Source organism: Grus americana, chromosome 12 (assembly GCF_028858705.1).
Source record: "Grus americana isolate bGruAme1 chromosome 12, bGruAme1.mat, whole genome shotgun sequence".
NCBI classification, from domain to species: domain Eukaryota; kingdom Metazoa; phylum Chordata; class Aves; order Gruiformes; family Gruidae; genus Grus; species Grus americana.
The window spans coordinates 16,058,262-16,085,317 of record NC_072863.1 but is presented as its reverse complement, the minus strand read 5'-3'; the positions used below and the strand labels follow the sequence as shown (position 1 = coordinate 16,085,317).

General features: G+C 44.2%; 1 protein-coding gene across 2 annotated transcripts in view; it reads left to right on the top strand.

Annotated features, from left to right (window-relative positions):
- NRK (Nik related kinase) overlaps positions 1-27,056 on the top strand; it is a 110,723-nt gene that overhangs the window by 12,577 nt on the left and 71,090 nt on the right. For both annotated transcript variants that reach the window (XR_008578938.1, XM_054839230.1), the window contains exon 3: positions 25,284-25,340. Coding sequence is in view for 1 of the 2 variants with exons in the window: in XM_054839230.1 (XP_054695205.1) it covers positions 25,284-25,340 (57 nt within the window). In the remaining variant the exon portion in view is untranslated. The remainder of the gene's footprint in view (positions 1-25,283; positions 25,341-27,056) is intronic.

Below are 27,056 nucleotides of genomic sequence, written 5' to 3'. Positions count from 1 at the left end.
CAAGTGCTTTAACAATCATTTGTATAGAAGATGCAAGTACAGGGAGGCACAGGACAAGAGGAACCAGGCGCAGATTGCTCAGGGGAAATTCCATGTGGATGTAAGAAAAAAATTCTTTACTGTGAGAACAAGTCACCATTGGAATAGGTTTCCCAGGGTGGTGGTGGAGTCACCCTTGCTGGAAATATCCAAGGCTGTTCGACATTGTCTTGGGTAACCTAAGTCCCTGCTTTCACCAGATGGTAGGACCATATGTTCCCAGAGGTCTTTTCCAATCTTGATTTGAGTATAGGACATGTGAATCTCAGTGGACAGAACATACTTACTATCAATCCAGTCTACTAGATTGTGAATGACTGGCTTGGAGTATACAAAAAGAAGTAGAGGGAATTACTTTTATTTGAAATATGTGTGTGTGTGTGTATATATATATATAAAATAGGTAGTGTATTGTATATTTATTTGTCAGACCCAGGAGCATTTTCTTCTATAGTGTGTGGGTTTTTGTCATGTGTGGGTTTGTTTTGTGTGTTTTGGGTTTTTTGTTGTGAGGGTTATTGGTTTTTTTGGGGGTGGTTTTTGTTGGGTTTTTTGTTTTGTTTTTTTTTTTTTAAATCTTGGCTTCCCTGCTTATTTGCCAAACTATATTCAGCCATGGAATTTAATATAATGGATCATACAGGCGAAATTAATTAGCAAATTGTGAAGTCCTGGTTCTAGTTAGTGAATATTTCAGAGGAATTCAATTAAGATTCTTAAGTGTAGGACTAGTTTATCAAAAATAGAAGAGTAAGGATGTGAAAAAACCTCTCAGCTGTGGAGTGCTTCTATACAATAAAGACTCTTTGACTGAGCAAAGCAATGTACAATAATTAGATGTGCCATATCAGCCATTAGAGAGTAGTAAAATCCTTGCAAATAATTTGTTGGCAGGCCTGCCACTTCCAGCTCCCCCATGTTTTGGACCTGAATGTCCATATGGGAGAGTGCAATGCATTTTCATCCTAAACTGTTGACGTTTTGAGCTCATGTTGCATAACACTTCAGATGTTGGCACTGGGACATGCTATTTTGAAGGTAAGAGAACGTGCTAAAAATGCACTGGTGATAATAGGAGCACAGTAGGAAATAGTTCAAGCTCTTAATTTCCTACTCAAGCACTTTGCTACACTTCAAGCACCTCACTAGTGACATTGATTTCAGTGTTCCTGACGGCTCAGCAGCATCCAGAATCATGCCTACATGAAGACACGCATCAGTGACCAGTGCTGTGCATGCCTGCGTTTTGCAATATCAGACCTACTCTGGAGTATTTCATTGTTTGTGTTTGTTCTTCTTCAAAATAATTCAGTGGGGTTGGGGGAAAACTTGTAAGAAATTGTCTGTTTGCAGTCCAAAAACTCTCCCAGACATGCAATGAGCTATTGGAGTTAATGAATGAATGTTAGGATATTACTTAATTTTAAACAGCAGAAAATTTAGCATGTTGTTTAGAGATGATTGGGATGACTCCCATTGCAAGTTAGCTTTAGTAACTGTACCTTTTTCTGAATGAATTGCAAAACTTTAGTGTCTTGCAAGCGCGCGTCGCCTTATTTTTTTACAGCTGTATGTGAATGGTACTTTCCAGGTCTGCTTTAATGACCTGAAGGATGAATGTACGTTTTTTGAAAGTCCCTCTTCGGTGCCTCTGGCTAAAACTGTTAGAGCATAATAAAAGGAACGTATTGGTTGGTTTCCTAAAAATATTGGTAGCCTGCTTGTTGTTCTTTTTTTTTTTTAAATATTATTACTGTTATTGTATTTCATGGACTGATACAGCATTTGGTGCTTTAAACTTGACGGTGTGATGCCTGAGGAACCCATATTTTTGTACAAGAATCATCCATAATAGTGCTTTATAGTTTGTTCTTCAAGTATTCAACAAGTTCGTTATGTTGAGCCAAATAGTTAAATCCTGCAGGATGAGATCTTGGGGACTAAAAGATAGTTTCTGGGATATGTTTTAGAAATCTAAATTGCAATCCGTTTCTGAAGGAGGCTTTTTACCTATGTGTTGAGTAGGGTCTCCAGTAATCCTGTAGCAGTAGGGCTTTGTTGCAGGTGCCACTGGAAAATCCAGCAGCAGCAATGTCAGTCCACAAATAGGCACACTCTCCTGCTGAGCTCTGTAATGGATCGCTGTTTTCCATGGGTTGGATGTAGTGCAGCATTTCCAGCACGCGCAGACCAGTGATTGTGCACAGTGGGACTGTAACAAAGCCATTCGCTTTAGCTCCTGTTTCACTTCAGCAACCTGAGCTCTGAAATCTCCTGCTAGGGTGTCTGCTGCATTGGCTCTGTGACCATGAGCTCGGGCTCGGTTGAACTCTGTCCTACCTCTGACTTCCCCACCCTCACCTTTTTCTGTCTTCCCCATACCTGATCAGTCTGTCTGGTGAGTTTTTCTCCTCTAAGTAGAATGGATATTGGTTAGCTTGAACTGCAGAATGCAATTATGGTTCATCCTGCCCTTGGTTAAATACCTTCACTACAGCGGTGAGCTTGCATTAACTCCTCCTGGTCAGTCTGGCTTGTGTGAGAGCAGGCACGTCATGAAGTAACACTGTGAGAAGTAATTGTATTAGCCGCTGCTGAGTTGTAGCTATAGAGATGTAACTTTTGCCCCGAGAAGGCCATCCAGGAGCAGGTAAAAGCACTACCGTGCTTGTGCAAGAGAGGTTTCGTATGTGATCAGTGCTTGGGGTAGGGCTGGAGCTAACTTGTAGCAGTAGCAAGCCCTTTGTTGTATTGCTTTTCTGGAGCAAACAGAAGTGAACAGCATTGAAGAATTGGTTTTGTTTGTTGTTCAGATGAAGTCGTGAGCCTGGTAATTTGCTGTCCTGCAAACCACATGCTGATTTATGCCTGTGTAAAGGTTGCACAGAAGTCTGCCAAGTCAGGTAGCGAGACTTTTAGCACTGGGCATGGGAAGTGCTGAAACAAGGGATGTTCCTACAACTTTACCCTGGCGTGGTTCGCTGCCGTGGACAATCACCACAGCTCCTCTTCCATGCTGTCTTGAGTTACCCCGCAAGTAACAGAGGCCAGCACCGTGCGGACCACCAGCTACGTGAGGTGTGGGGCATAGGGGTTGAGGGGTGGTCAGGACAGGTGATCAGAGGGCTGGAGCACCTCTCCTATGAGGACAGGCTGAGAGAGTTGGGGTTGTTCAGCCTGGAGAAGAGAAGGCTCTAGGGAGATCTAATTGCGGCCTTCCAGTACCTAAAGGGGCCTCCAGGAAAGCTGGGGAGGGGCTGTTTATCAGGGAGTGTAGTGACAGGACAAGGGGTAATGGCTTTAAACTACAAGAGAGTAGATTTAGATCAGATATAAGGAAGAAATTCTTCCCTGTGAAAGTGGTGAGGTACTGGAAGAGGTTGCCCAGAGAATCTGTGGCTGCCCCATCCCTGGAAGTGTTCAAGGCCAGGTTGGATGGAGCTTTGGGCATCCTGGTCTAGTGGTGGGTGTCCCTGTCCAGGGCAGGGGATTGGAACTGGATGGGCTTTGAGGTCCCTTCCAACCCAAACCAGTCTGTGGTTCTATGACAGGTGGCCAACGTAGCTAGCAGAACCAGTGCCCCTAACAACATGGTCCTTGTGCTTGCTGCTGGGAAGAGCTCCTCCAGCGAGCATGTCTTGTGATATCTCCCAGTGCCATGTGGATTCACGCAGGGCTCTGTGACAATGCTACTCTGAGTTTCTTGGGGGCATCACAGCTTGGTGCTCTGGAGGAAACCAATGTTTGGCCCAGCCATGATCTTCCTGCTGGCTTTAAAGCCAAGCGCGGCTGGGTCTGATGGTAGCACAGCTATTCAGACTGCAGCTGCTTGGATGGACAATTGTTGATCCTGCCTTTCCAAGGCATTTGTGGGGAAATGGAGTTTAAAAGCCAGTTTTCATTGTCAGCTGGGGTCAAATAGCTTGCTCAGTCAATAGACGCAGATGCAGGTCAGCCCCTTGTCCCATCATAATGAAATTTCCAGTAAGTAATTTTAAACTGTAATGTCCAATTTCAACTGTAAAATCTATAAACGTGATAAAATTGTGCTTCTCCTGTCTGGTGTTCAGCTGTTCTTGGGCTGCTGGCCAGTGGTAATTTTCTTGGCCTGCCTAGATCTGTGAATACGAATCTTGGGAATAAAATTAAAGAAGAAACTATTTTTCAGCTGTTTGTAGTATACTTACTTTTAAAGCCCTTGTGTGTTATGAGCCTGCCCTTGTAACCTACTGACTTTGTGGGATTCCTGAAAGGTTTTTAAGATTTGCTTTAGAAGCACCTTTTCAAAGGTCGTGTCTTCCCCATCCCCTTCTTTTTCCCCATGAAAACATGAAACTTTAGTAACTTCCGAGATCTTAGGGACTGAGCAATCCAGAAGACATTTGTAGCAAACTGTGGCTTTTTCAGTACCTTTATTAGCTAATAGCTAGCATGTGGTCTGTGGCAGTGCTTTTAGGTGCTCCCATTGCGCAAGAAATACACTTTTTTCATAAAGAGAGGGGTTGACGTGGGCAGCTGTGGTTCAGGAGATGTAACTTTTGTTCTTGCCTCTGCCTCTCGTCATTGCTCGAAAACAGATGAATTCGCTGGAAATGGAGGTCTTCTTATGACTGTAGCTATTAAAATGGAGGCAGTCCTTGTTTTTGTAAAGTGTCTTGGGATTCTGGCTAAGAGGAATTAGTGTACTTACGGAGGTGATTTGTGAGAATTTGAGCAGCCATTTACTGAACAACATGCTGTTTGAAAACAGTTTCACTCAAATCAAAACATGTTGAGTTCAACAGAAACGTTAGTGGGAAAATGTTAAGAAATTAGTTGGCTTTCATTTTCAAACTTTTTTCAGAGACATCAAAACATTGCATTTCATTTTCTTCGTTGGAGCATCATGTTAATTTAGCAGGATATTTAATATTTCATAGATTGTGTTTGGTATTGTATACTAAAAAAAGGTAGTATCATACCAAAATAACTTGTCATTACCAAAATAAACACGAATATTAATGTGAATTCTTCTGACTTTCCATTCTGTGAGGAGTGTTTAGAACCGAAAGTCAGACAAGTTGGCAAAATACTGACGTGGTGTTGTGGTTTACTGAATACTGGGATTGACTAAATGCCATTTTCAGACTCTACAGTTGTGTAGTTGCCATCTCTGATATCAGCATTTTCGATGCAAATTTTTTTTCTTGTATTTCTATTGTTAAAAATGGAAACATTTTGGGGAAAAGGGCAGAAGAGAAATGTGTGGTGGCCTTCTGAAAATATTTTACTGAATTCGAGGAATTTTCTATCTTGTTTATTATGCTAAATTTTAGCATGGATTTTTCCTAGTATTTAAAAATAAGAACAGAGCAACCAATTTACTGATTATTTCTGCTGTAGTGGATTTGTCTACTCTTGTTTTACTCTTGGCTTTAAACCTATGAACAATTATACTAAAATATGCAACAAAACCAACATAAAATAAATATGCATATGGCTTAGATAATGGACTCCCAAATGTATTATTTACACAGTTGTCCATGATGATGTCTTGTTATAGGGAAAAAGGGAAGAGCCAGGAATAAATGTTTTTGTTTTAATATTTGCTTTTTTCAGTCCAACATGAAATATTTATCGTAACAGGCTTCTTGCAAACATTCTGGGCCCAGAAGCCAAATTACATTAGCAGATACACGACTGCCTTTTATTAATATCAGAGGGTAGAGTTAGGTATTGTGGACCAGCGTATCCCTGCTGTGGTGAAGTCTTCCAGTTTTCCATCAGATGCTGACAGCGGGAACGGGTCCTGTGTGTGCATTTTGACCTGCAGAAGAGGACAGGCAGTACCAGTACATGATTGGGGTGCACCAGACCATTCCTCCTGTGGGATTCCTTTTGGATGAAGGGCGATTTGTTTCCAGAGACATTAGAACACTTTTTGTCATCCTCTCCCTGTGGAAGACTGCCAAATATCGCAGGCAGGCACATTAACACTTGAGGTGCAGGGTGTGTCTGGTGAACCCAGTCGTTGCGAAGCCAGGGACAGCTTGAACATCGTTGAGGTGGTACGTGCTAGTAAATGTGGTGCGCTTGGGATACATTGGGCTTTTTGTGCGTGTGCAGATCAGCCTAAGTAGGTCTGATGTTTCCCAAATGCATTGAGCTCCCAGCTCACGTGCAGTTGAGTAGGCGTGCACGTGCACAGGGCATAGCAGATTGCTGGATGCCCAGTTGGGACGGTTTCCTTGGCAGAAAAAGAGGTTGCATCTGGAGAAGCTACATGTATTGTAGCCTGCTCTCCATTAATATGCCTAAAAATGGACAAAGGATGAAGGAATAAAGAGATGCACTAATTTTCCTTTCTTTTGGATACTTGAAAGATTTCAGTCAGAACTGTTTTGAATAGAGGAAGTTGCAAAACAAAGGCTGGAAACTCAGGTCTCTGATCCCACAGGCTGATGAATAAAGGTTAGGGAGGATTTAGGATTCACCCTTTCCTGTGTTCCTCTCTTCCTTTCTTTGCATCGTGTTAGTTTCTAGGTACCCACCTGGTGGAGGACTTTGCACGACCTGTATCCCTGGCCTGCACGTTGGAGTTAGAGTATTTTTGTGTTGGCACAGGAATCTGCATGTACAGACGTGCACGAGTGATTGGGTTTCTGTGTATGTTTGCAAAACACCTAGTGCATTCGTGAGGCTGTTCAGATAGTCACAACAAATTCCTGGTTAGGTTGTGTAATGTCATTTGGCTTCTTGCTTCTGCCAAATTCACAGTTCTCTGACTGGGAACAAAAGGAAATGGCCTTATCGGCCCTGGGTGATGCTTGGAGCCTGTGTGGCACTTGTCCTATCTGTCATGCAGATGGGTTTCCAGTGTCATAGTGAGTAGATTAAAGACATCTTGGCTTTCTGAGCTTTTGTGGTTGCTGTATTGTGCATTTGTTTACATTACAGAGTTCTGGCATACCTCTCCCTTTTGATGTTATTAATATTAAAATAGAGTAATTCTTTATATTACATAGATGGCCACCTATTCTGACTCTGAGAGGCTTGACTGTGGGGCTGCAGGCACCTCTGCTGCCCTTGCGATGGAGGCAGTGCTGAGCCTTCCCACAGGAGCTGGACAGGGATTGCGGGTGCCAGTGGAGTTTGGGATGGAGATGACACTGTGCTATATAAGCTGTCATTATTAACGGGGAGCCTGGCTGGTTGAATCCTGTTGTGCCTAAACACTGCCTGAACTTCCAGAGGGGTTGTTCCCTCAGATTACAGGAGCATATGCCAACAGTGGGTTTTCCTTCCTTTCTGGCTTCCTTTATTGCCAAGCAGGTAGCACGGATGTTGTTACACAGTGCCCTGTTATCTAAGCTGTTCACTGTCGATAGTCATTGCGTGATATGCAAAGTCCCCAGAGATTGCATCATGCATTTTAATTCCCAGGGATCTCCTTATAAAACTGGGAGCATGATCAGAAAGAGAAACGGGGAAGCTGCTGCTTCTGCATTTTTCCCACCCTGGGGCAGGCTGCTGGCTGTGCGGTTCTCTAGATGTGTTTCCAGGAGTTGGTTGTGATCTGATAAGCCACATCTGGCTCGTGTCCTGGCTACCAAGGAGGACATCCACGTTTGCATCAGCACTGGCTGAAGTAAGCTTTATTAGCAAGCATGTTCGACATACGTGAGTCGGTGCAGAGGGCTTTACATCTTAATTTTTTTAAATTCTTTTTTTATCCCTCCCCACTCATCGTGTTTGCCATATCCATATTTGCCATCGGCGTAGACATTCATTTCTGAGGTTTAGCATTTCTAGCCCACGTGCTCTGGATTAGGTTGCATGGATGCTGGTGTCGTTACCTAACGGGGCGTATGCCTGGAGCTGGTGATGAAGCAGAACAGCAGCTCTCTTGAGGTTTGGCAGAAAATAGTTTCTTGACTTTTTTTTTTTTTTTGTCTTGGCAAAAACGAAGCTTTAGCAGGTAGAAGGCTGTTGCTTTGCCACAGAGACATGTTCTTGCATTTGACTGCTGTGAGGGTAAAACCACAGCTGGACCCACCCTTGATTGTGGCCAACATTGCTGTCCCAGTTAGTGATAAAACCCCTGTTCTCATTGGATTATGAAGCACATGAATATTAAGCTTACACCAGTCAGCCTTTTAATCAGTGTTAATTGCTGACTTTCCTAAACCAAATTTTTTTTAAAAGAAGAAAAAGCTGGTGACAGAAATAAATGGGAATTTCCAAAGAACTCAGTGATAATCTCCTTCCTCTGTTAAAGCCACTGTGAAACTGCATGGATGGAGATGAGTTATGCGAAAGATGAGCACTTTGGAAAATGATGTCCAGTGTGGCTGCATCAATGAAAAGGAAATGATGAACAAAACCGAAGCAGGCCAGCAAGCATGTCCACACTTAACAAAATTGAGCTGGAAATACATTTCTAATTAAACTGGTTCAAACCATGTGTGCAAACTAGGTCTTTAAAAATAATTATTTGGAACCTTGTTTTTTCCAGTCCTTTGCACATGATGTCATTTGTTTTACCTATTCGAAGTAGATGTAGAATGCGAACAGTGGCATGCTAGTGCTTTATGCTCACCTTGTGCTCATTTGATTACAGAGTAAATGGCAAATAAGAATCGGTGCTGGGGAGGCAATCCTAAAGGTGGCTCAGTGACTAATTTCAGAACCCTTTCTTGTTAGGTATTTGGTTTTCTGTAACCCTTCTATTATTGAATATGGTTATTTTCTTGTGCAAACAGATGTCAAAAATACACGTTCTCTGTAGGCCTCAGTGGTGCAAAAATGAAGATGCTTTTGCAATGTTAATGCTAAGACTAGAGGAAAGTAATCTACAAGCACTGATGGGAGATGGGTTTATCTATCAACGTAAATTCTGAAGTTGTTTAAACTTCCTGGGTTTTGAGGAAAAACTAAATAGTAAAACTAGCAAAATGCAGTTGCTTGCAAGTTTATCCTTTCTTATCCTGTCCTCCACCTCTGACCTCAGCTGTCCCAATTCCTTTGCCGAGTCCTTTAGGATCTCTGCTAGCATGTACGCCCACGGTCCCCGCTTACTCCCCAGCCACCCCCTCTGCCCTGACACTTCAGCAGCTGCGCCCGTGGCTCTCTGCAGCCCTGTGGGCGAGAAGCTGCCGGTGCTACGGCTGGCTGCAGATTGCTACGTGCACCCTGGCTGGCCAGCTGGCAGGCAGCGTCGGGTAGGAAACCGCAGAGCCCGCTCCGGAGCCCTCCTCTCGGGAGGAAGAGAGTTTGTCTTGGTCTCCGATTTTCACAGAGCACATAGGAATTGAATCATCTTTCAGACTTCTGTCTGTCAGTTTTGGTTGAAATGGGCTGACAGGTTAAAACACGGTTGGATGCAAAGGCAGCACAATCACGTACGCCTTGCTTTCTTAAGCAACCTGGCTAAGCTTCTGTCTTTGATAGTGGAGGAAAGCTTGCGATTCCCTGTAATCCCGTGTCCCTCCCTGAACCTAAAGGTTCAGAAACTAGAAGGCAATACAAAGCACTTGGGAGCTAGGTTTTCTGGTATGGTGTTTTCATATAGTCTGTGATTATTTTTTTTTTTTAAGAGGCTTTTGTTGCAGATAGACATCTAGTTATTTAAATTTGTTATTTAAATATGTACATTGGCAATGCTGTAGAGTTTTAGCTGACCCTGCAAAATTTTTCTCTGGTGCGTATTACCAGATTTACCCTAAGGAGCAATGAGCTGTTGGTGGTGTATTTTGGCATCTGGATGTGGATGACGGAATATGCAAAGAAACTGCAAAAGGAAGTTACTTTGAAACTTGTTGATGGTTAAGCTTTTAGAGTAAGTTTTGAAGTGAATACCATTAAAAGAAGATGTTAAAGCTGAGATGCCAGTTTTTAAAGCTTATATAATATATGTGAACCAGACTTCAGATACTTGCTACTCCACATTTCTCCAGCAAGCTGCTGGCATTAGCTGGATGCCTTGTGGAATGTTTAGGTTGTTTTGCTGTTTTGTTTTTTTCTTTCTTGACAGCTGCTTTATGATGTGACGTAACTGGTTAGATGGGCTATTGCCATTACAAGCTAAAAGCGAGTGGATAGGGTTGAAAGCTTGGAAAATGAGAACTGGGTTTGAGCCTGAATCATGAAAAACGGTTCTTGTGCAGCTTCGTTGACACCTGAGGTTTCATGGGCTGGGCCAGTGGATTTCAGTTGTATCATTTTGAATATTTATATATGTGTTTGTGTGCATGTGCATGCACTTTTGTCCATAGTACCTTGGGCTCCATTGTATTTGGTGGTGTACAAGTTTACAGAGATGCCATTGCTGCCTGGGAAGGCTTCATGTGTCATACCAACAGGCAAATGGTGAATGAGAGGAATCCAGTCAAATCTATATGCCTGTGAATATAAATGTGTCTGTAATGAATCAGAATAGCAAGTGTTCTCTGTTTCCATCTGGCCTTCATCTGCAGCTTGATGAAGAGACTAATTTCCAAAAGGCAGTGAACTTCGGGTAGTAGTAGCGCAGTTGGTTTTTGGATACTTTTACGCAAATGGACACACTGCAGTCATGGCATGGGTTAATGTCTTCCGTCACAAACTCTGGCTCAAACCTGTGACAGGATCAGTGTGAATGCACCTTCTCCAACAGAGAAAGCGTTGAAAACGTATGCTTTTTCAGTGGAAAACTTGGTGCAAAGTGGGATTTATTTTGTTTGAGAAATTTGACCTTTCATGGGGCAAATTCAGATTGAATAAATTCAACAGCAGAAATTCCTGTTGATTTCAGCGGAGCCGGAATTGCATGCAAGAAACCAAGTGTTAGGAGAAACCATCAGCAGCTGTTGGTGGGAAGTCCTGCAGGGAACCGCTCGGAAGTGTTGCCAGCAGCACAGAGGAGGGCAGGGGGGTCCCCAGCCTGTGCTGGGGCTCTGCCTTTGTTTTACCCAAATGCATGGCTCACTATATAGTGCGCTGCTTCATCTTACACTGTACAAAATGAACTTGGGTTGTTTAAACAGGGTGAGGCAAAGAGATGAGAGTTTAAAAATCTGGTAAAGCTGTTCAGTGGTTAATTGCAGGAACATCTTGGTTCCTTTTGTGACCAATTCTTCCAGTGGTTAGCTGCTGCTTTTGCTTCATACGTGGTGGTGATTATGCTAGTCTACATTGCTTAAGGCTCTGTGGTTCTTCAGCTATAATGTGTTTAGCCATTTTCTTGATATTATTCTGCAGGGGTATTATTTTTTTCCTCTCAAGAATTCACTGTTCATTTCTCTCCCTGCTGTGATTGACTTCGATCCCTACAAGTAATACAGAAAATTGGAAGATAAGGCATTGAACAGTAACTGCTTGTAGCTGTTGAGGAACTATAACTGCACATCTGACCTATAGTTTGCTCGAGAGGAGAACCTTTGCCAGCCAGGCTTCTGCTGTATGAAGCTGATTAGATCAGTTTAGAAAAAAATAACACCAAGGCTCTTCTCGAATTCGGATTTTTTTTTTTTTCTTTAAGAAAGTGAACTTGGAAGCACAGCTCCTTTTTAATTTAATTAGAAAAGCAAGGTATGCTTTACTTTTAAGAATAATTAGAGGCTCGTCTGGTTTCATTTTGGAGACCAACTTAATACTGAAAGCCTTTCCAAACGTTTAAGTAATTTTCCCTTGAGTTTTGTGGACCATCTGGCCAATAGGATTTTGGAAGGAAATAGGAATTGACTGCTGCTGCGAGATCAGTGCCATGTAGTTCATCTCTTGCAGAGCTCATTCAGAAATCTGGAGACCAATGTGTTTTCTCACAGACTAATTGTGTCTGTTAACTCCCTTTTTATTTTTGGAGAGGATGTGGCAAATAGAGCCAAATGAAAAGGCACTGAGAGTAGATGCCCTTTTTTCTTCAGTTAAATGCTCTGTGAAGACTTTTGTATGTGTGTGAAAAATATAACCTTTCCCTAGGCAAACCTCTGATCTGCTGAACTCGACAGTGATACTCAGTAGAGTTTTTGACTTCATCAGGATTCACCTTAGGTGAAGAGAGCTGTAGGGAGGGTATTTGCCATGAAGTACTGAAGGAAAGGCTGAGACCCCAAGAGAAACCCATTTAATGCCAGTTGTTAGCATTGGGCTGTCTGTGCAGTGCCATGTGTCTCACACAGTTACCTGCAGAGTGATGCATACCCACATGGTATTGCAATCTGTGTAAGAAAAACACCAGCAGAACTGGAATTAAAAAGTAAATCACCTTTAAGGTTGTTGTAGCTCTCATCGCCTGGGCTGGAACTTGCAACCTGAGCTGTGTACTCTGCCTGCCTTAAAAGCCTTTTTAAAAAAAACAGCAACACAGTTTTAACCCATTGTGCTGGTTCTGGCTGGGGCAGAGTTCATTTTCTTCACAATAGCTAATATCAGGCTATGGTTTGGACTTGTCCTGAAAACAGTGTCGATAACACAGGGATGTTTTTGTCACTGCTGAGCAGTGCTTACACAAAGTCGAGGCCTCTTCTGCTCCTCACCCCACCCCACCAGCGAGTAGGCTGGGGGTGCACAAGGAGTTGGGAGGGGACACAGCCGGGACAGCTGACCCCGACTGACCAAAGAGATATTCTATACCATATGACGTCAGGATCAGCATATAAAGCTGGGGACATTTGGAGTGATGGCATTTGCCTTCCCAAGTCACGTTATGTGTGATGGAACCCTGCTTTCCTGGAGATGGCTGAACACCTCCCTGCCCATGGGACATGGTTTGGTTTGCATTGCTTGTGTGCGTGGTTTTTGCTTTACCTGTTAAACTGTCTTTATCTCAACCCATGAGTTTTCTCACTTTTACCCTTCTGATTCTCTCCCCCATCCCACTGGGAGGGAGGGAGTGAGTGGCTGTGTGGGGCTTAGCTGCAGGCCGGGGTTAAACTATGACACCCATGCGGAATCTTGTCCATGTTCTGCAGTATATGCAAGAGAATATTCAACTACGTTATACTTGTTCACAAGAATGCTGAAGGATTTTTGTAAGGATTTTTAAAAATTCGGTGATATAATTGGTGAGAGCTTAATGTGTTATATTTATGTGGGATAGAAGGCTAATAAAGCCTTTTTTTATTAGCATGTGTCTGGGAAGGCTGCATTACTTAAAAAGTTAAAACATGACTCTCATAACATGAGGTTTGTAATCGCTGTGCGCAGCTTGACCTTCAGAGCTTCGTAGTGATGGTGAGCCAAAAAACCTTCCTTTGAGGGATTCCTGCTCCGAAGTCTGGCCACCCACCAGCTGACCTCCTACAGTCCAGCCCCGACTTCCTTTCAGCAGGATGAGGCCGGTGGGACACATTTAACTGCTTGTGACTTCATCCAGCAGAGATGTGCTGCGTATAGATTTTCTCTGGCGCCCTGTATTTCTGTAAACGGATGCACATAAGTCAGGCAGCGAAAATTCACTGGGGTGGAAGGATTTGTACCTCTCCCTAGACTTTGCTTCTTGATGGCCCCTGATCTGCAGAGTGAGAGCCTTCCAAAGGCCGAGGCTTTCCCCCCCCCAAACTGTTTATTTTTCTGGATGAATAGACTTTCGACGCGGCGGACCTTTTGTCATAAATCATTGCTGGGGCTCCCCAGGTGCTGAGCGGGACTGGCTCTGCGCCAGGGCTGTTGCAACCCTCCTGCCCACAGCAAGAAGAGCTGCGGGGCTGCAAACACGCCATGTCCCTGCCGCCCCACATCGGCCCCTGCTGCTGGCTGCCTGCAGACCCACCAGCCCCAGCATCTCTAAGGCAGAACACCCAGAACACCCGTTGGAAGAAGAAAGCCTCCGTGCCCCTGGCAGGGGTAGCAAGCCATGATGGGATGGCTGAGGCTGGAAACCCAACAGTGTGTTTCAACAGACGTTAAGAGGCGTGACAAATGCCAAAGCCCAGGATGAATGGCAAGGCTGTTGAAACTGTTATTTGCACAAATAACAAAATTAAGGCTCAAAGACATCGGGTTTTATGTCCCAATAAATGGAGTGTGAGGTAAAGGGGATAACTGCACAGCCTGCTTTTCAGACCTCTCCTCCTATTCACTGTGCTTCTGCCGGAGTTGCTCTCTTGACCCACGTATGTCCCCAAAATGTTGCTTTTCTTTCCTTGCTGGTAGCAGCTCCTGTTCTGGGGCCTTGCATTGACGTCTAAAGTGAAGCACCTGGGTGACTTTCTGAAGAGAGGACAGCTAGAGTTGCAGTGTTTGTCTCCCCCTCAGACCCTCCTGAAGTATCTCCAGATACAAAACAGATTGAGCCAGATCAAAGTTGGTGAGAGTCTGGTCCTTCACCAGGAGTAGCTACGCCTTTGGTAACCCTGTGTATCCCCAGCCAGCGCTGTCCCCAAGCAGTGACCATCTGTGAAATTAGCTTTCTGAGCTGGATGCTCCGCTGTGTGCTGCAGCTCTCGATTTCCAGCTGTTACCCACCAAGGGCTACCCCGTTTTCACAGGAGGAATGCTCCTGCTCTTCCTTCTTGCACATTGTTCACATCGTTCAGAAGCTTGAAATAGCAGTAGGATATGTAAAGCATCATGGGTGCATGTTAGTTGAATAAGGAGAAGCCGCAGGAATGGGTGCTTTCCAGATTCCTCCAAATGAGCACGGAGCCACACAACATTACAGGAGATGTTCTGCTGCAGACACCACCCATTTCATATGATTAGAGGACAAAACTCCTTTTTCCCTATTATGACTAGCATGGTATTTTCAAAAGTGCTTAGTGCTTTGCTTGATCTTGCTAATCGCAATGTGAACGACCTCTTTGGGAGCAGGTTTCAACATCCCAAAAGATCCATCTCTAGTCCAGTCTTATATGGAGTAGAGTAGTATGGAGTATGTAGTAGCCTTGAGTGGTTCATGTTTTGCATAAGGATGGTAATCTGATCAGCTGAACATACTGATATTGCAAGAATGTAGGTACTCAGTATGTGTTTGTGAAAGGGCTTGAATTTGTTCCTTTGTTTCATTTTCTTTTCCCACTGGTCTGCAGTCAGACACAGACAAACATTAGGCAAAGCAAACAATCTGCATTTCCTCTTGTACAATGGGAGGAAATAGGAACTGAAAGGATAAAAAAAAAAAAAACAAAAACAAACTGGACAGAAAAACTGCTTCTAGTGCCTCTTGGGTTTTACAGTTCATGAGGGCTGTGGTACAGACACTTGCAGTAGGGGTAAAAAACCTGTCCTTTTCCTCCAGAGATCCAGGTTGTTTGCTCTGGTACCATTGAAATGACCCCCGTCCATCCCTCCCTTCTAGCCAGTGTGGACTTGGGTAGAATTTTAAGTGATTGATAGAAGTTATGCGTTCTGATCTCTTGGCTACTGTGTTGCTATTTTAGTATATGGGAAGTCCTCCTATACCACCGTCAACTTCATTGTCTTCTATAGTGCTATGAGTTACAGTGATATTTTTGTTTGTTTAAGCATGTGACACAAATAGGGGCCCTGAGAGAAATTCCTGATTTTTTTTTTTTAACATCTTACCTCTGAAATGTCTAAACCTTCATTTAAAAAAGCTTTAAAAAACTAATATTATCACTTTGAGTGAGTGCAAAATACCCACTCCTGAGATGAGGGGGGAGAAAGAAGCAATGGGAAGGATAGAATGACCTGTTCTACACAGAAATAGGGCAGTGGTGTTTGCCAGGAAAGGAACTTGTTTTTCACCGAGTTTTTTAAGGAATTTTTGCTATATAAATTTGCTAACCTTTACAAAGTTATCCTTTTTTGTTTGGAGTGCAGTGTAATGTTTTTATTTTTTTGAAATTTTTTTCTTTTTTTTTTATAAATAGTATAGATCTCTAATATTTCTTCATTAATGTAACATGCTTTGTCTTAAAGTACACTGTTATTAATTAACTTTTGTTCTTTATATATGTGCAGACACATTAGATTTTCCTGTTAATGTTTTACAACCTGGGGCATGCTAAATAGCATTCAACTTCATAGTATGGTCTATACTGAAAATGGTAAATCTTAGCTAACTTCTCAGAACAGATCTAATCATAAAGTAGAGCGGGAATTAGCACATAGAAAAAAACCCACCACCATAAACCTTGAAGAGTTTATGTTGATTATTTACAGCATATTAATATTGTTTACTGCTCTGACCAGCTGTGGACAAGGGTGATCATATTTTGTAGTGTTTAGGTGACATGCTTTGCCTTCCTTGGTAGGAACACATCGATGGTCAGTTCTGAAGGCAACGTTTGGGCTAAGTCAATCAAGCAGTCCCAGTGCAACCTGAGGGACTGTCTGGCGGTGTTTGATGGTGGCTAATGAGAGCAGCAGAGGACCTTCTTGTTGCTGAAGCGGTAATCTCAGGAGCTCGTTCTGATGCGGCAGTCTGCTCTGTGCTCTTCCTCTCGATAATGGCAGAGGAAGCTATCCAGCTGCTGTTGAAAGAGGGTGTTTATGGAGGATAGGGAAGGGGAAATGCAACATTTGGCTGTGCTGGCCAAGTGTTTTTGAGTGAGACCTAGGACTGTCTGGAAGTTGGGTGCCAAATGTGGGGGTGAAAGGGTATCCGCGTGGTCAGCATTTAGGCAGCGCAGCTGGGTTGTGGTTTTACGGAAGTCCTGCATCCTGCACTGCTGGCATGAAAGCAGTCACTTACAAGGAAAGGAGGGTGTGTTCCAGCTGGGAGATGGAGCTGAGGGCTACCCTAGAGGTGACCTGGAACAAGGCCCAGGCTTCCAAATCTCAGCATCTCCCAGCATCGCAAAGAAGAGAAGAAATGCTCCGGGGGCATACAGTTCTTTGATTTACAGCCCCACAATACGACAGACATCTACAGACATTGTGACAGAAGAGTCACCAAAACTATATAATGTCAATCAAAGTGGGTTTTCTGCAGCCTGAGTTGCATGATTAAAAGGGTGAAGCTGTAATCAAAATTATAGCTACATTCCCACCTGGCTAGCATCCTGAATTCTCCATGGGGGTTTAAAAAAAAAAACCAAAAAAAGACTGTGAAATTGGTAATTATCTGCCCAAGGCTGATGTGTGTTGGGTTGGGGGGTTTGTGGGGATATTTTGTGTTTTTCTTTTTTTTTTTTTTAGACTTATCAGAATTGGTGTGGACTACATGTCATAGTTTACAATGAAATGGATCAATGGATCATTTCTGAAATCCAGGGCGAGTATTCAGTGCACGACTGACCCAGAGCTCTGCCTCAGACCATTAACTAACAAAAACAAGTTAGACGTTTCCAAACTCTTAATAACTTCTTCCTTGGAATTTATTCCTGTCCCATTTCAAGTTTTGTATTGCTGCTGTATTTTTAGCTGAAGACCTCCATCCATGACTACAGTGGATTGTCTCATGTGGTATCAGTTGCTGAGACGAGGATTACAGACTGGTCTTCTTGATAGAGCTCTCCTATAAACTGTCTTCTCAGGTGACACTTCTCAGCATCATAACACTCCAGCCCCAGATGTGCAAACCCTGTCCACTCGTTTACATTAGTCAAGGCCCCAAGGGACAGCAGGATGTCTGTTGTGAGCAGCTGTATGCTATAAAACAGCAGCTGTGTCTAAACTGCAGTGAAAGAGCAGCTTATCTGCAGGTTTTATGTTCTTGAGGTCCTCCTCCCTGCCATGCTAACCCACCGGCATGCTCTGGGGAGCAGACTGAAGCTGCATGGGAGGCTGCCCTTGCTGGTGTTTCCAGACTGGCTCTGGGGGCTGATGATAGCAAATGTTGTTCATAGCTTCTAAAGAGCTGGGTCTAAGTAGAAAAGCCCTGTGTACGTGGAAAGGGAAACAGAAGGATCATGACTTTGTTAAGGTCATGTGGAATAGGACATAGGGTTTCCTGGAAACCTATGCAGAGCATTGTTCATTTGATGCGTAGTCTCTTAAAGGCTTTCCTTGTGTTACCAGGATGGAAAGGGTGGAGAGGAGAGGGGCAAAAGGGTGGGGTCTGTCCTTCGGGGCACAGAAGGCTGAGCTGGCAGTCTACCAGCAACTGCAGGGCCACATGCTGATTTACCCAAGGTGGGCTCAAACTTCAGCGTTCATAAGTGGCTTTTGAACCAGAAACCTCCTTGCTGAAGTTCACTGTCAGTAAGAGCTTGCAGCAAAACAGCTGTGCCTTCACCCCCATCCCAAAGGGTGGGTGGCCACAGCCTGCACCGGTTATCCCGTAATAAATGCTTCTGGGTGAGAAAGTCCTCTGGCCTCGAAAGTCCTCCACCTCCAACAGCCAGGTCTTGCTTTCAATACCCAGAGAAGGTCCCAAGAGTTAAGTTTGTGGTATCTACCAGCTTTCTGGATTACGTTGGCAGATGACCCTTCCCCTGGGAGTCCAGCAGCCTTGTGCGGATGTTGTGAGCTATTTGTGCCTGTGCACAACCTATGTGCACTGCACACGTGCGTGCCCGATGGCAGAATGTGTTCGGTGTGAAATTGCCCTCCACATGGGTACAGAGGTGCAAACTGGCAAGCGTCCGAGGCTTCTGGCATCTGGGAGTTATCCCTGCACATAGGCACCTCGCAGCCTCGCCAAAACCACTGCTTTTTAAGGGAGAGAAAAGTGAGATTGTGCTTCTGGTTGCAGACAGGACACGGACACAGACGGGCACTTCAGCATAGTCAAACCCACCAGCTTCGTGCTGCCGTGGTGTCCTGCAGCAGGCGGTCCCTGCCCTTCACGTGCACTTTTTCCTGCTGCGGTTAAATGGGGACAGCTACATCAGACCGACCCTGAAACACGTGGACGTTAATGAGCACCCGTTGCCAAAAAGGAAGTGTGTGATGGGACTGCCGTGGGCTGCCTTGGCATGCTGCGCAGCACTGTAGCAGGACAGCTGGGTTGTATCGTCTGGACGTGCAATTGTCCACTTAAAATCTGTCGGATTGCAAGTGGGGAGAGAAGCTGACAGGAGCTGTTTGCAGCCCCTGGGAAGAGAGGGCTGTACAGGACCTGGGAGGGAAGCTTCAAACCAAGCTCTCTGCATGTCACCCATAGCATTACAATCTCAGGCCTGTGTCACTGGGACCTTGGGTCTCTGGTTGTAATTGTGGCCCAAGCCGGGGACTGCCCAAAATTTTTGTTTGGACCTAACAGGAAGAGGTGTTGTACATGACTGAATGAATCTTTATGTAAATATACTTAACTTGTGTAGAGCCCCTGTTATCAGCTAATGGCCTGACCACTAATGCTGATACTCTTGTTTGATGTAAATAGAAAAAAGACATGTCTTGACCCTCAGTAGAGGGCATAGATAAGTGGTTCCTTTATCAGATTGAGCTATAAAGATAAATGCGTATCCAATAGAAATAACACTGAGCGATATGTCCTACCCCACTTATATCTCCCTGCAGAAATAATGCACCGTTGGAGCTCATCAGAACCAGATCTTTGGCATAAAGCATCTTCCACAAATGTGGCTGCAATGAGCAGTATGCAGATTTGAAAAATGTGTATGCTGGCTCCAGGTTTGCTGAATGTCGCTGTAGTGACTAACTGGCAACTGCAGCAGACTTTATGCGGAAATATTTTCTGGAGGAGACAAGGAATTTAGCTGGATGCAGAGCTAATGGGAGAATTTCTTCCAGCTTTGATACCTCATCAAAACGTAGGCAAGAACTGCAATTTTAGAAAGTCATTGAGCTTCAGAATTGTTCATGTCTAAGCTCTGTGTGAGCTTGATAGCATTTAATGCTATATTCTTGGGTGGGAATATGGATGACTTGCAGATGGCTGCTGGATGTTTTGCCTGCGTTCTCCGGAGTTGAAACCTGCTCTCAAACTGAGCGTTCAGGTGAAAGATGAAACCTTTTATCAGGGAGACGGGCCCACAGGCCATTCCTGCCCTCTGCCCAGTTTCTGAGGAAACATGCAACAGAGGATCTTGAATCACAACAGGCTTGTTCCCTTTAATGATCTGGAGAGGATGGGCAGCGGCAGATTGCACGGTGGGCGGGGAAGACAATGCCCTTTGTTCTTCCTCCTGTTTTGGATTAAATCAAAAAGGGTGAACTTCTGCGTGTCTTGTCGCTGGAAGTAAATGCCTCTATTGATGTCATTTGGTTGGGAAACAGTTAAAACAGTCAGTTGTTCCTAGGAGCTTTAAACAAAAATCAAAACACCATCTTTTTTAAAATAATTCAAACATGCTCAGCTTTGTGGCTTCAGCAAAAGTAGCAATGCGTGAGTTCCCATGAACTCCGGCTAACCTCTGAGATTTATTGATAAATGAAAAAATAAGGGGCCAGGCCCTGAAACCTTTCCATACTTACACGCTAGTCTCACTATGTTATAACAAGAAGCCCAGGGCTGCATTCAGGATGTTTACTGCTTTTAGAGATGTCAAGGAAAATGAACTTGAAACAATTTGAAAAACCAATGTAAAGGAGAGAAACCTGTGATTTTTGTTCTGACTGCCAGCACAGTCAGAGTCTGTGCCTGAAAGCAAGTGTAACGTGGAGCGTGTTACCCTGCTCAGATAAGCTGCACAGGCATTGATGGCTCTTCTCCACATGAACACACGTGTTCTCTGAAAGCTTCAGCCCTCTTAGCATGGAGTCTTGCAATAGCATGCTCACTTTTTTGGGTGGTGGTGTGCAACCACTGCTTACAGGGACTGCTGGTGTTTGGGCGAGCTGTTGGGTGGCTTTGCTTCACCCCCTTTTTTTCATAACTGACTGAATAGACAGTGAAGTTCAGGGGAGGAGAAGGAATAAAATTTAGGCTGTCTCCAGTGGATAAGGTGTCTCGGTGGATAAGGAATTGGCTGGATGGTCGCACTCAAAGAGTTGTGGTCAATGGCTCGATGTCCAAGTGGAGAACAGTGACAAGTGGCGTTCCTCAGGGGTTAGTACTGGGACCAGCACTGTTTAACATCTGTGTTGGCAACATGGACAGTGGGATTGAGTGCACCCTCAGCAAGTTTGCTGATGACAGCAAGCTGTGTGGTGTGGTCAACATGATGGAGGGAAGGGATGCCATCCAGATGGACCTTGTCAGGCTGGAGAGGTGGGCCCGTGCAAACTGCATGAAGTTCAACAAGGCCAAGTGCAAGGTCCTGCGTGTGGGTTGGCGCAATCCCAAGCACGACTATAGGCTGGACAAGGAATGGATTGAAAGCAGCCCTGAGGAGAAGGACTTAGGGGTATTGATTGATGAGAAGCTCAACCTGAGCTGGCAGTGTGCGCTTGCAGCCCAGAAAGCTGGCCATGTCCTGGGCTGCATCAAAAGCAGCGTGACCAGCAGGTCAAGGGAGGGGATTCTCCCCTTCTGCTCTGCTCTTGTGAGACCCCACCTGGAGTACTGCGTCCAGCTCTGGGGTTCCCAGTACAAGAAGGACATGGACCTGTTGGAGCGAGTCCAGAGGAGGCCCACAAAGATGATCAGAGGGCTGGAGCACCTCTCCTATGAGGACAGGCTGAGAGAGTTGGGATTGTTCAGCCTGGAGAAGGAAGGCTCTGGGGAGATCTAATTGCGGCCTTCCAGTACCTAAAGGGGCCTACAGGAAAGCTGGGGAGGGACTGTTTATGAGGGAGTGTAGTGACAGGGCAAGGGGTAATGGCCTTAAGCTGAAGGACGGTAGATTTAGATTAGATATTAGAAAGAAATTCTTTACTGTGAAGGTGGTGAGACACTGGAACAGGTTGCCCAGAGAAGCTGTGGCTGCCCCATCCCTGGCAGTGTTCAAGGCCAGGTTGGATGGAGCTTTGGGCAACCTGGTCTAGTGGAGGGTGTCCCTGCCCATGGCAGGGGGGTTGGAACTAGATGATATTTAAGGTCCCTTCCAACCCAAACCAGTCCACGATTCTATGATTCCAGCATTCTCTGGTTATTTTGTCTCTGCTGACTGAACCTTTTCCTTTGGCAATATTTAAAGGAAAGGTTTTATTTGTCTATGTTGGGATGATGTCAGAGGTAAGGAGAAATGATGGTGTGTGCTGTGTAATTCTGCTACATTGTTTGTTGCATAGGTTAGCAGGTGCAGAGACTTTTGAGATTTATTGCTCTATGATAACAATGAATCCTTTACTTTAGGAAAATGTACAACTGTAATCAAAAATAAATCTGCAAAGATGGTAGTAAAATTAGTGTGTTATGATGAAGATGTTTTTATATAGATATATAGCTGTAGATACATATTTAGTTACATGCTTCAAGCTACTTTTTTTCATACATGCTTTTAAACTAATTAATCACTTTTAGATAATTGATGAAAGGCAGATGTAAATACATATTTCTGTGTTCACACCTTTTCCTGAGGTTAACCTGTAGCCCTCTGCATTACCCTGCACGAACTTGTGGTGGGGGAAGATGAGGTTCTCCAGCTTAATACAGCCAAGAAACATGAAAGACTCTCTTCAAAAGGTGTGATAACAGTTGTTGAAAATAAATTGTTGTGAGTTGAGAATTAGAGCAAACCAACAGGAATGAGTTTTTGCTGCTCCTTTCCTTTCAGCCTGTTGAGAAGGGTTTGGATTCTCTGGTGCATTGAACCACTCTCTGCTTTGTTCCAGAATAAAGGGGTCTAAAAGAACATAAGTGTGCGAAGTGCATGTAGTTAACAGAATTTACTTCCATGTAAAGGCTGCTTTACCCAGCCAGAGAGTGTTTATTGCAGGTGAGCCTGTGCAGAGGGATGGTTGGATGTGAGCCTATGCGTTTCCCTCAGGCTGGTAGTAACTTTGCACGGCATGAGGAAGATGGGGCACTGTTAACAAGGCACGAGGCCTGATCCTGCCTGCTCTGCACAGACTGAGCTCCTCTCGTCCAGCGGTCAGCCAGGTTGCAGACACCGTGGGAGCTTTTAGGAATGCGGGAGCAGGATTGAGTTGTGGAGCTCAGTTAACGGGGACACGTTTGTTGTGCAAAAGTGAATCATGACACACAAAACAAAAGGGCTTGCTGTTTTCTTTTCTGTAAACGCTACATTTTCCAAACCTTTATTGGAGGATTTAGTATTCTCACTCATCGTGGTAAGAGTGAGTGAGAGCAGCAGGTTTGTGTGCAGTGGAAATACCTGGCTGCAAAATAACAGATGTCTGTTATACACAGGGACAATTTGACCAGCTATCATACTTGAAATCAAAACTGAATGCCAAGACTTTCCCCCTTCCTTATTCTTATGAACATTCAATATCAAGTGCAATGCTAGCTTAGTATTGATTGATTTAGTTTTTCAGTAAAGAAGCACATCTCCATGCTTCACTGTAATTCTGAAAATCTGTGTTGATTTTTGACATCAGGCTTTGCAGAAGGTACAGCAACCCAGGAGAGGCTTCTTGTCCCAATGGCTTGGTTGCCTGCTATGTGTGGTGGCCAGAGACGTGGAATTATCAGCATACTTGACTCCAGACAACCTCTGGAGTTAAATCAGGGTGCCAGCATGTCTAGCATGACTGTATTTTGTGGAAGGCCCTCTCTGGCTATATTGCCAAGACATTCAATGCCTGGAAACATTTACAAACAATGGCCTCCAACAAAGGAGCCGTAGCTGTGCAGAGGAAGCTTGCTCACCAGGATTGACGTCAGCTGGGATGGATGCTGACCAAACACCGGCATCTCTTGGGCTAACACTGCCCATCTGTGCTCAGCCGCAGTGGTGTGTCTGTCGTGGGCCTGGTGAGGGTGTGTCCCATTTGTCTTCCTCCTCAGGTCTGTGATAATATATAAATCCTATCATTCTAGTTTACAAGAAAAAGCTTTGCAATCCCAGGAGTGCTTCCATGGAAAGAGGACACTTAGAAATATACAAAAACTCAGCAGGATTTAGTTTTCTGTAAAAGAAAATGTGACTGTGACATATCGCCTGAGAATGAGGAATCATTTTTCTTTGATGCAAAATTGCTTAGTCTTAGCAATAACAGTTGTATGCAATTTTGTGCAGATAGGACCTGGGTTTTAAAGTGACATCAACCTAGCTTTTAATTTTGCAGGTGTAAATTGCACCTGCAAATCATTCTGTCTGCAAACTGCAGCATTTCATGTTTGATTTCCTGATTTCCTATGGCTTCCTTAACTGATGTCAGTTAGTTATTTCAATGTACAGCTTTGCAGACACTACTATTTCAGGAACAAAATTACAGTCTCAAAGCTTCAAACCCATTTCTGAACATTTGATGGAAGTGAGGAGTTAGGAAGCGTAGCCAGTCCGCTGTTTGTACAAATCTTTTGATACTGTCCTCCAGTATGAGATTAGTGTTGGTTATCATGGCAAAACACTGCATCTATGGCATCTGTTGAGCAACTTGATCCAACGAAGCCAAGAAACTGCAATTTACAGCAAGATTTGTGGTTGCGTTTCTAATATACGTTCTTGTGAACCACATTTTGTCAGTCTGAGTATCAAGTTTGCTCTTATAATAGCTTTATTCCCTATTACCTCCCTTTTCCTAGCTTCGTTTTCAAAAACTAGCCACTTAGCTAGTCTAAAATTGCCAGTTATCTGTAATAATAATGATCATGGGGTGTAGACATTTCACTAGTGAAGAGTGTGTGGGTATGTAGGCACACACACAGTCAAAGCCCTGGGAGACTTCCTTCCCACCAACATAGAAGATTACATTTTAAATACAAGGCCTCTGCATACTTTTTAGGAGGTACCTGAGATATAGTTAACTCAGCTGCAGGAAGAATTTTAAAAACTAAGCATTTCACAGTGAAAAGCCTTTTTATTTAAAAAAAAAAAAAAAAGGCAAGAAGGTACATCTAGCTTTAGTTTCTTGGCAGCCACATAGAGGTTTGCCAGATTGATGTATTGAAACCCAGAGTTTTCTCTTCACCCCGAGGTGAGCCAGAACATGTGGGGTGGGGAGGTGGGGACAGTGCCAGCTACTCAACGCCTTGCTTCCCCAGCACGCCTCAGCCCTGGGTTGCAGGACAAGAAGGTTGTTCTGGTTAGGTCACCCTGGGCCTGCGCTGAGACTTCCTAGAAGAGAAGGCTTGACGGGCAGCGATGCCTGTTGAACAGGAGTTGGATGGAGACCCATAAACTCATGCCTTGTTGTGCTCTGACAGCTGAGGTCTCCCAGCATTGCTGCTTGCTTTCTGCTAAAGGGGGAAGTCAACGCTGCGAAGGTAACTCAGTTAACTTTAGAGCATGGTATGGGTCTGGTAACGCATCACCAGACTTCACCTTGGTAGTTTTGTATCACTGAAAGGTGGTTGATACATGATTGAAAGCAAGTACTCCAGCCCAGTTGTTATATGCCTAATTTATTACTGTATACCTAGTTTAAATACATGTTTTACTTACAGTCTTTTGTTATTTTAACAGGGTCGCCATGTTAAGACCGGGCAGCTAGCAGCAATCAAAGTGATGAATGTTACTGAGGTGAGTGCAAAACTAAAAATAAAAAAGTTGGTATCAAGGTGCAGGGAAAAAATAAATATTCAGATCATGAGAAGGTGGATAGCTTATAAAAGATGGTCTGGTGGTATAAATTGTGGTTGCTGATCACCAGTTTGTGTTTTATAAAGTACTGAGAGGTGTTAATACAACCAGATTTTTCAGTTGTACCTGACCAATGGTGACAAAGCAATAAGGGAATGCATTACCATATTTTGACGGTCTATAATAAGAAACAGGAGAAGTCTCTTCCTGCTTGTTTCTAGTTGATTATCTGTTTCCAGAGATCGCAAGTAAAAGATTACTTGTAGCTCTGCACTGCCCCTGCTGTGTTTCATCATATCCTCTCCTGTTGTGCGCCAGCCATTCCTCAGAGCAGCTACCCTGACAGCTAGCGAGCAGGGACATGTTAGAAATGCAAATGTAGCACTTTTTGATTGTTATTTGACAGATGAGAGGAGGAGACAGTTTAATTGGCACTGTCCTCTCACATTTATAAAGTGGTGTCAGTGCTGGAACAGGGTGTCGAAAAAGTTGCTAAGTATTGATTTCTGTTTCTCCTTTTAAGAGCGCAGCCAGTAGCGAAGCAGCTTGCCTCGAGACCACGTTAGCCTGAGCCCCAGAAAGGTTGGGGAGACTCCCTGCTTCCTCTTCTCGAGTTTACTGGAAGTCTGTGGTTTGGTAGGACGCACCTTGTCTCACTGACAACCAGCTCCCCGCTCTGTCAGTCCGGCAACGTAGATACGGAGTACAAAACTCCAAGATAAAGTCCTCTTGCGATGTTGTGGAAGGGTTATTGCCTGAAATAAAAACCAGGGCCAAGTCCTCTGGGCCAAGCCTGCCAGTGGTACATCTACATGTGGTGTTTTGGACAAGCATAAGCAAGCCTTGCCTATGTTTTTGTCTGTCTTTTGATTGTCTTGGAAGACAGCAGAACAAGTTGGTGTCTGCGTGGGCCTTGTCACGTAGAGCAGGTCCAGGACAGTTCTCTCTGCTGATGGTGTGGGAATCCAGCCCTGAGCAGCAAGTGGTCTGAATTGCACATTGGGTTTTTGAACTTAGATGCTACTGTAATGCTTTTACAAAGCATATCTAAGGGCTGGTTTGGCTATGGCTGCTGCCTTCTGTGCAAAGAGGAGACCGCATTTTTTAAATGAGTGCTGCATTAGATTGGTGGGATTTTTGCTTTTAGTTCTAGAGGTACATATATAATCAGGTGCTTTGGCTTTAAAAAATGGCAGTTACCAAGCATGAGGCTGGTGGATTTTGGAAGGGAGAGGGGGTAGGGTTTGGGTCGCAGACAGATTCCTGGGATCGGAGCACCTCCGTGCTTTGACAGGGGAGCTGGCAGGACAGATCCTGGCAGGAACTCGGAACTGGTCCACAGCTGCTGTATGGATTGCTTTCATGCTTTGCTGGGTCAGTCAACAGTGAGTGAGGGCTGGCCAAACATGTCACTTGTGGGCTGTCATGTTAACACCAGTGACAGTCCTTTCCTTGATGAAACAATTGAAGCAAAAACTGCAGGAAGGGAACCTTGGAAAGATTTCCTTCCCTTTACTATACATAACACAGTCTCCTTTGTATGTAAGCAACAAACTCCGGCATCCAGTAATGCCTGCTTGCTTGGAAACAAAATTTAAATGGAGGACAACCTTATGGTCCAGCTTCAGGAATTCACGTTGATAGATTTGCATGATT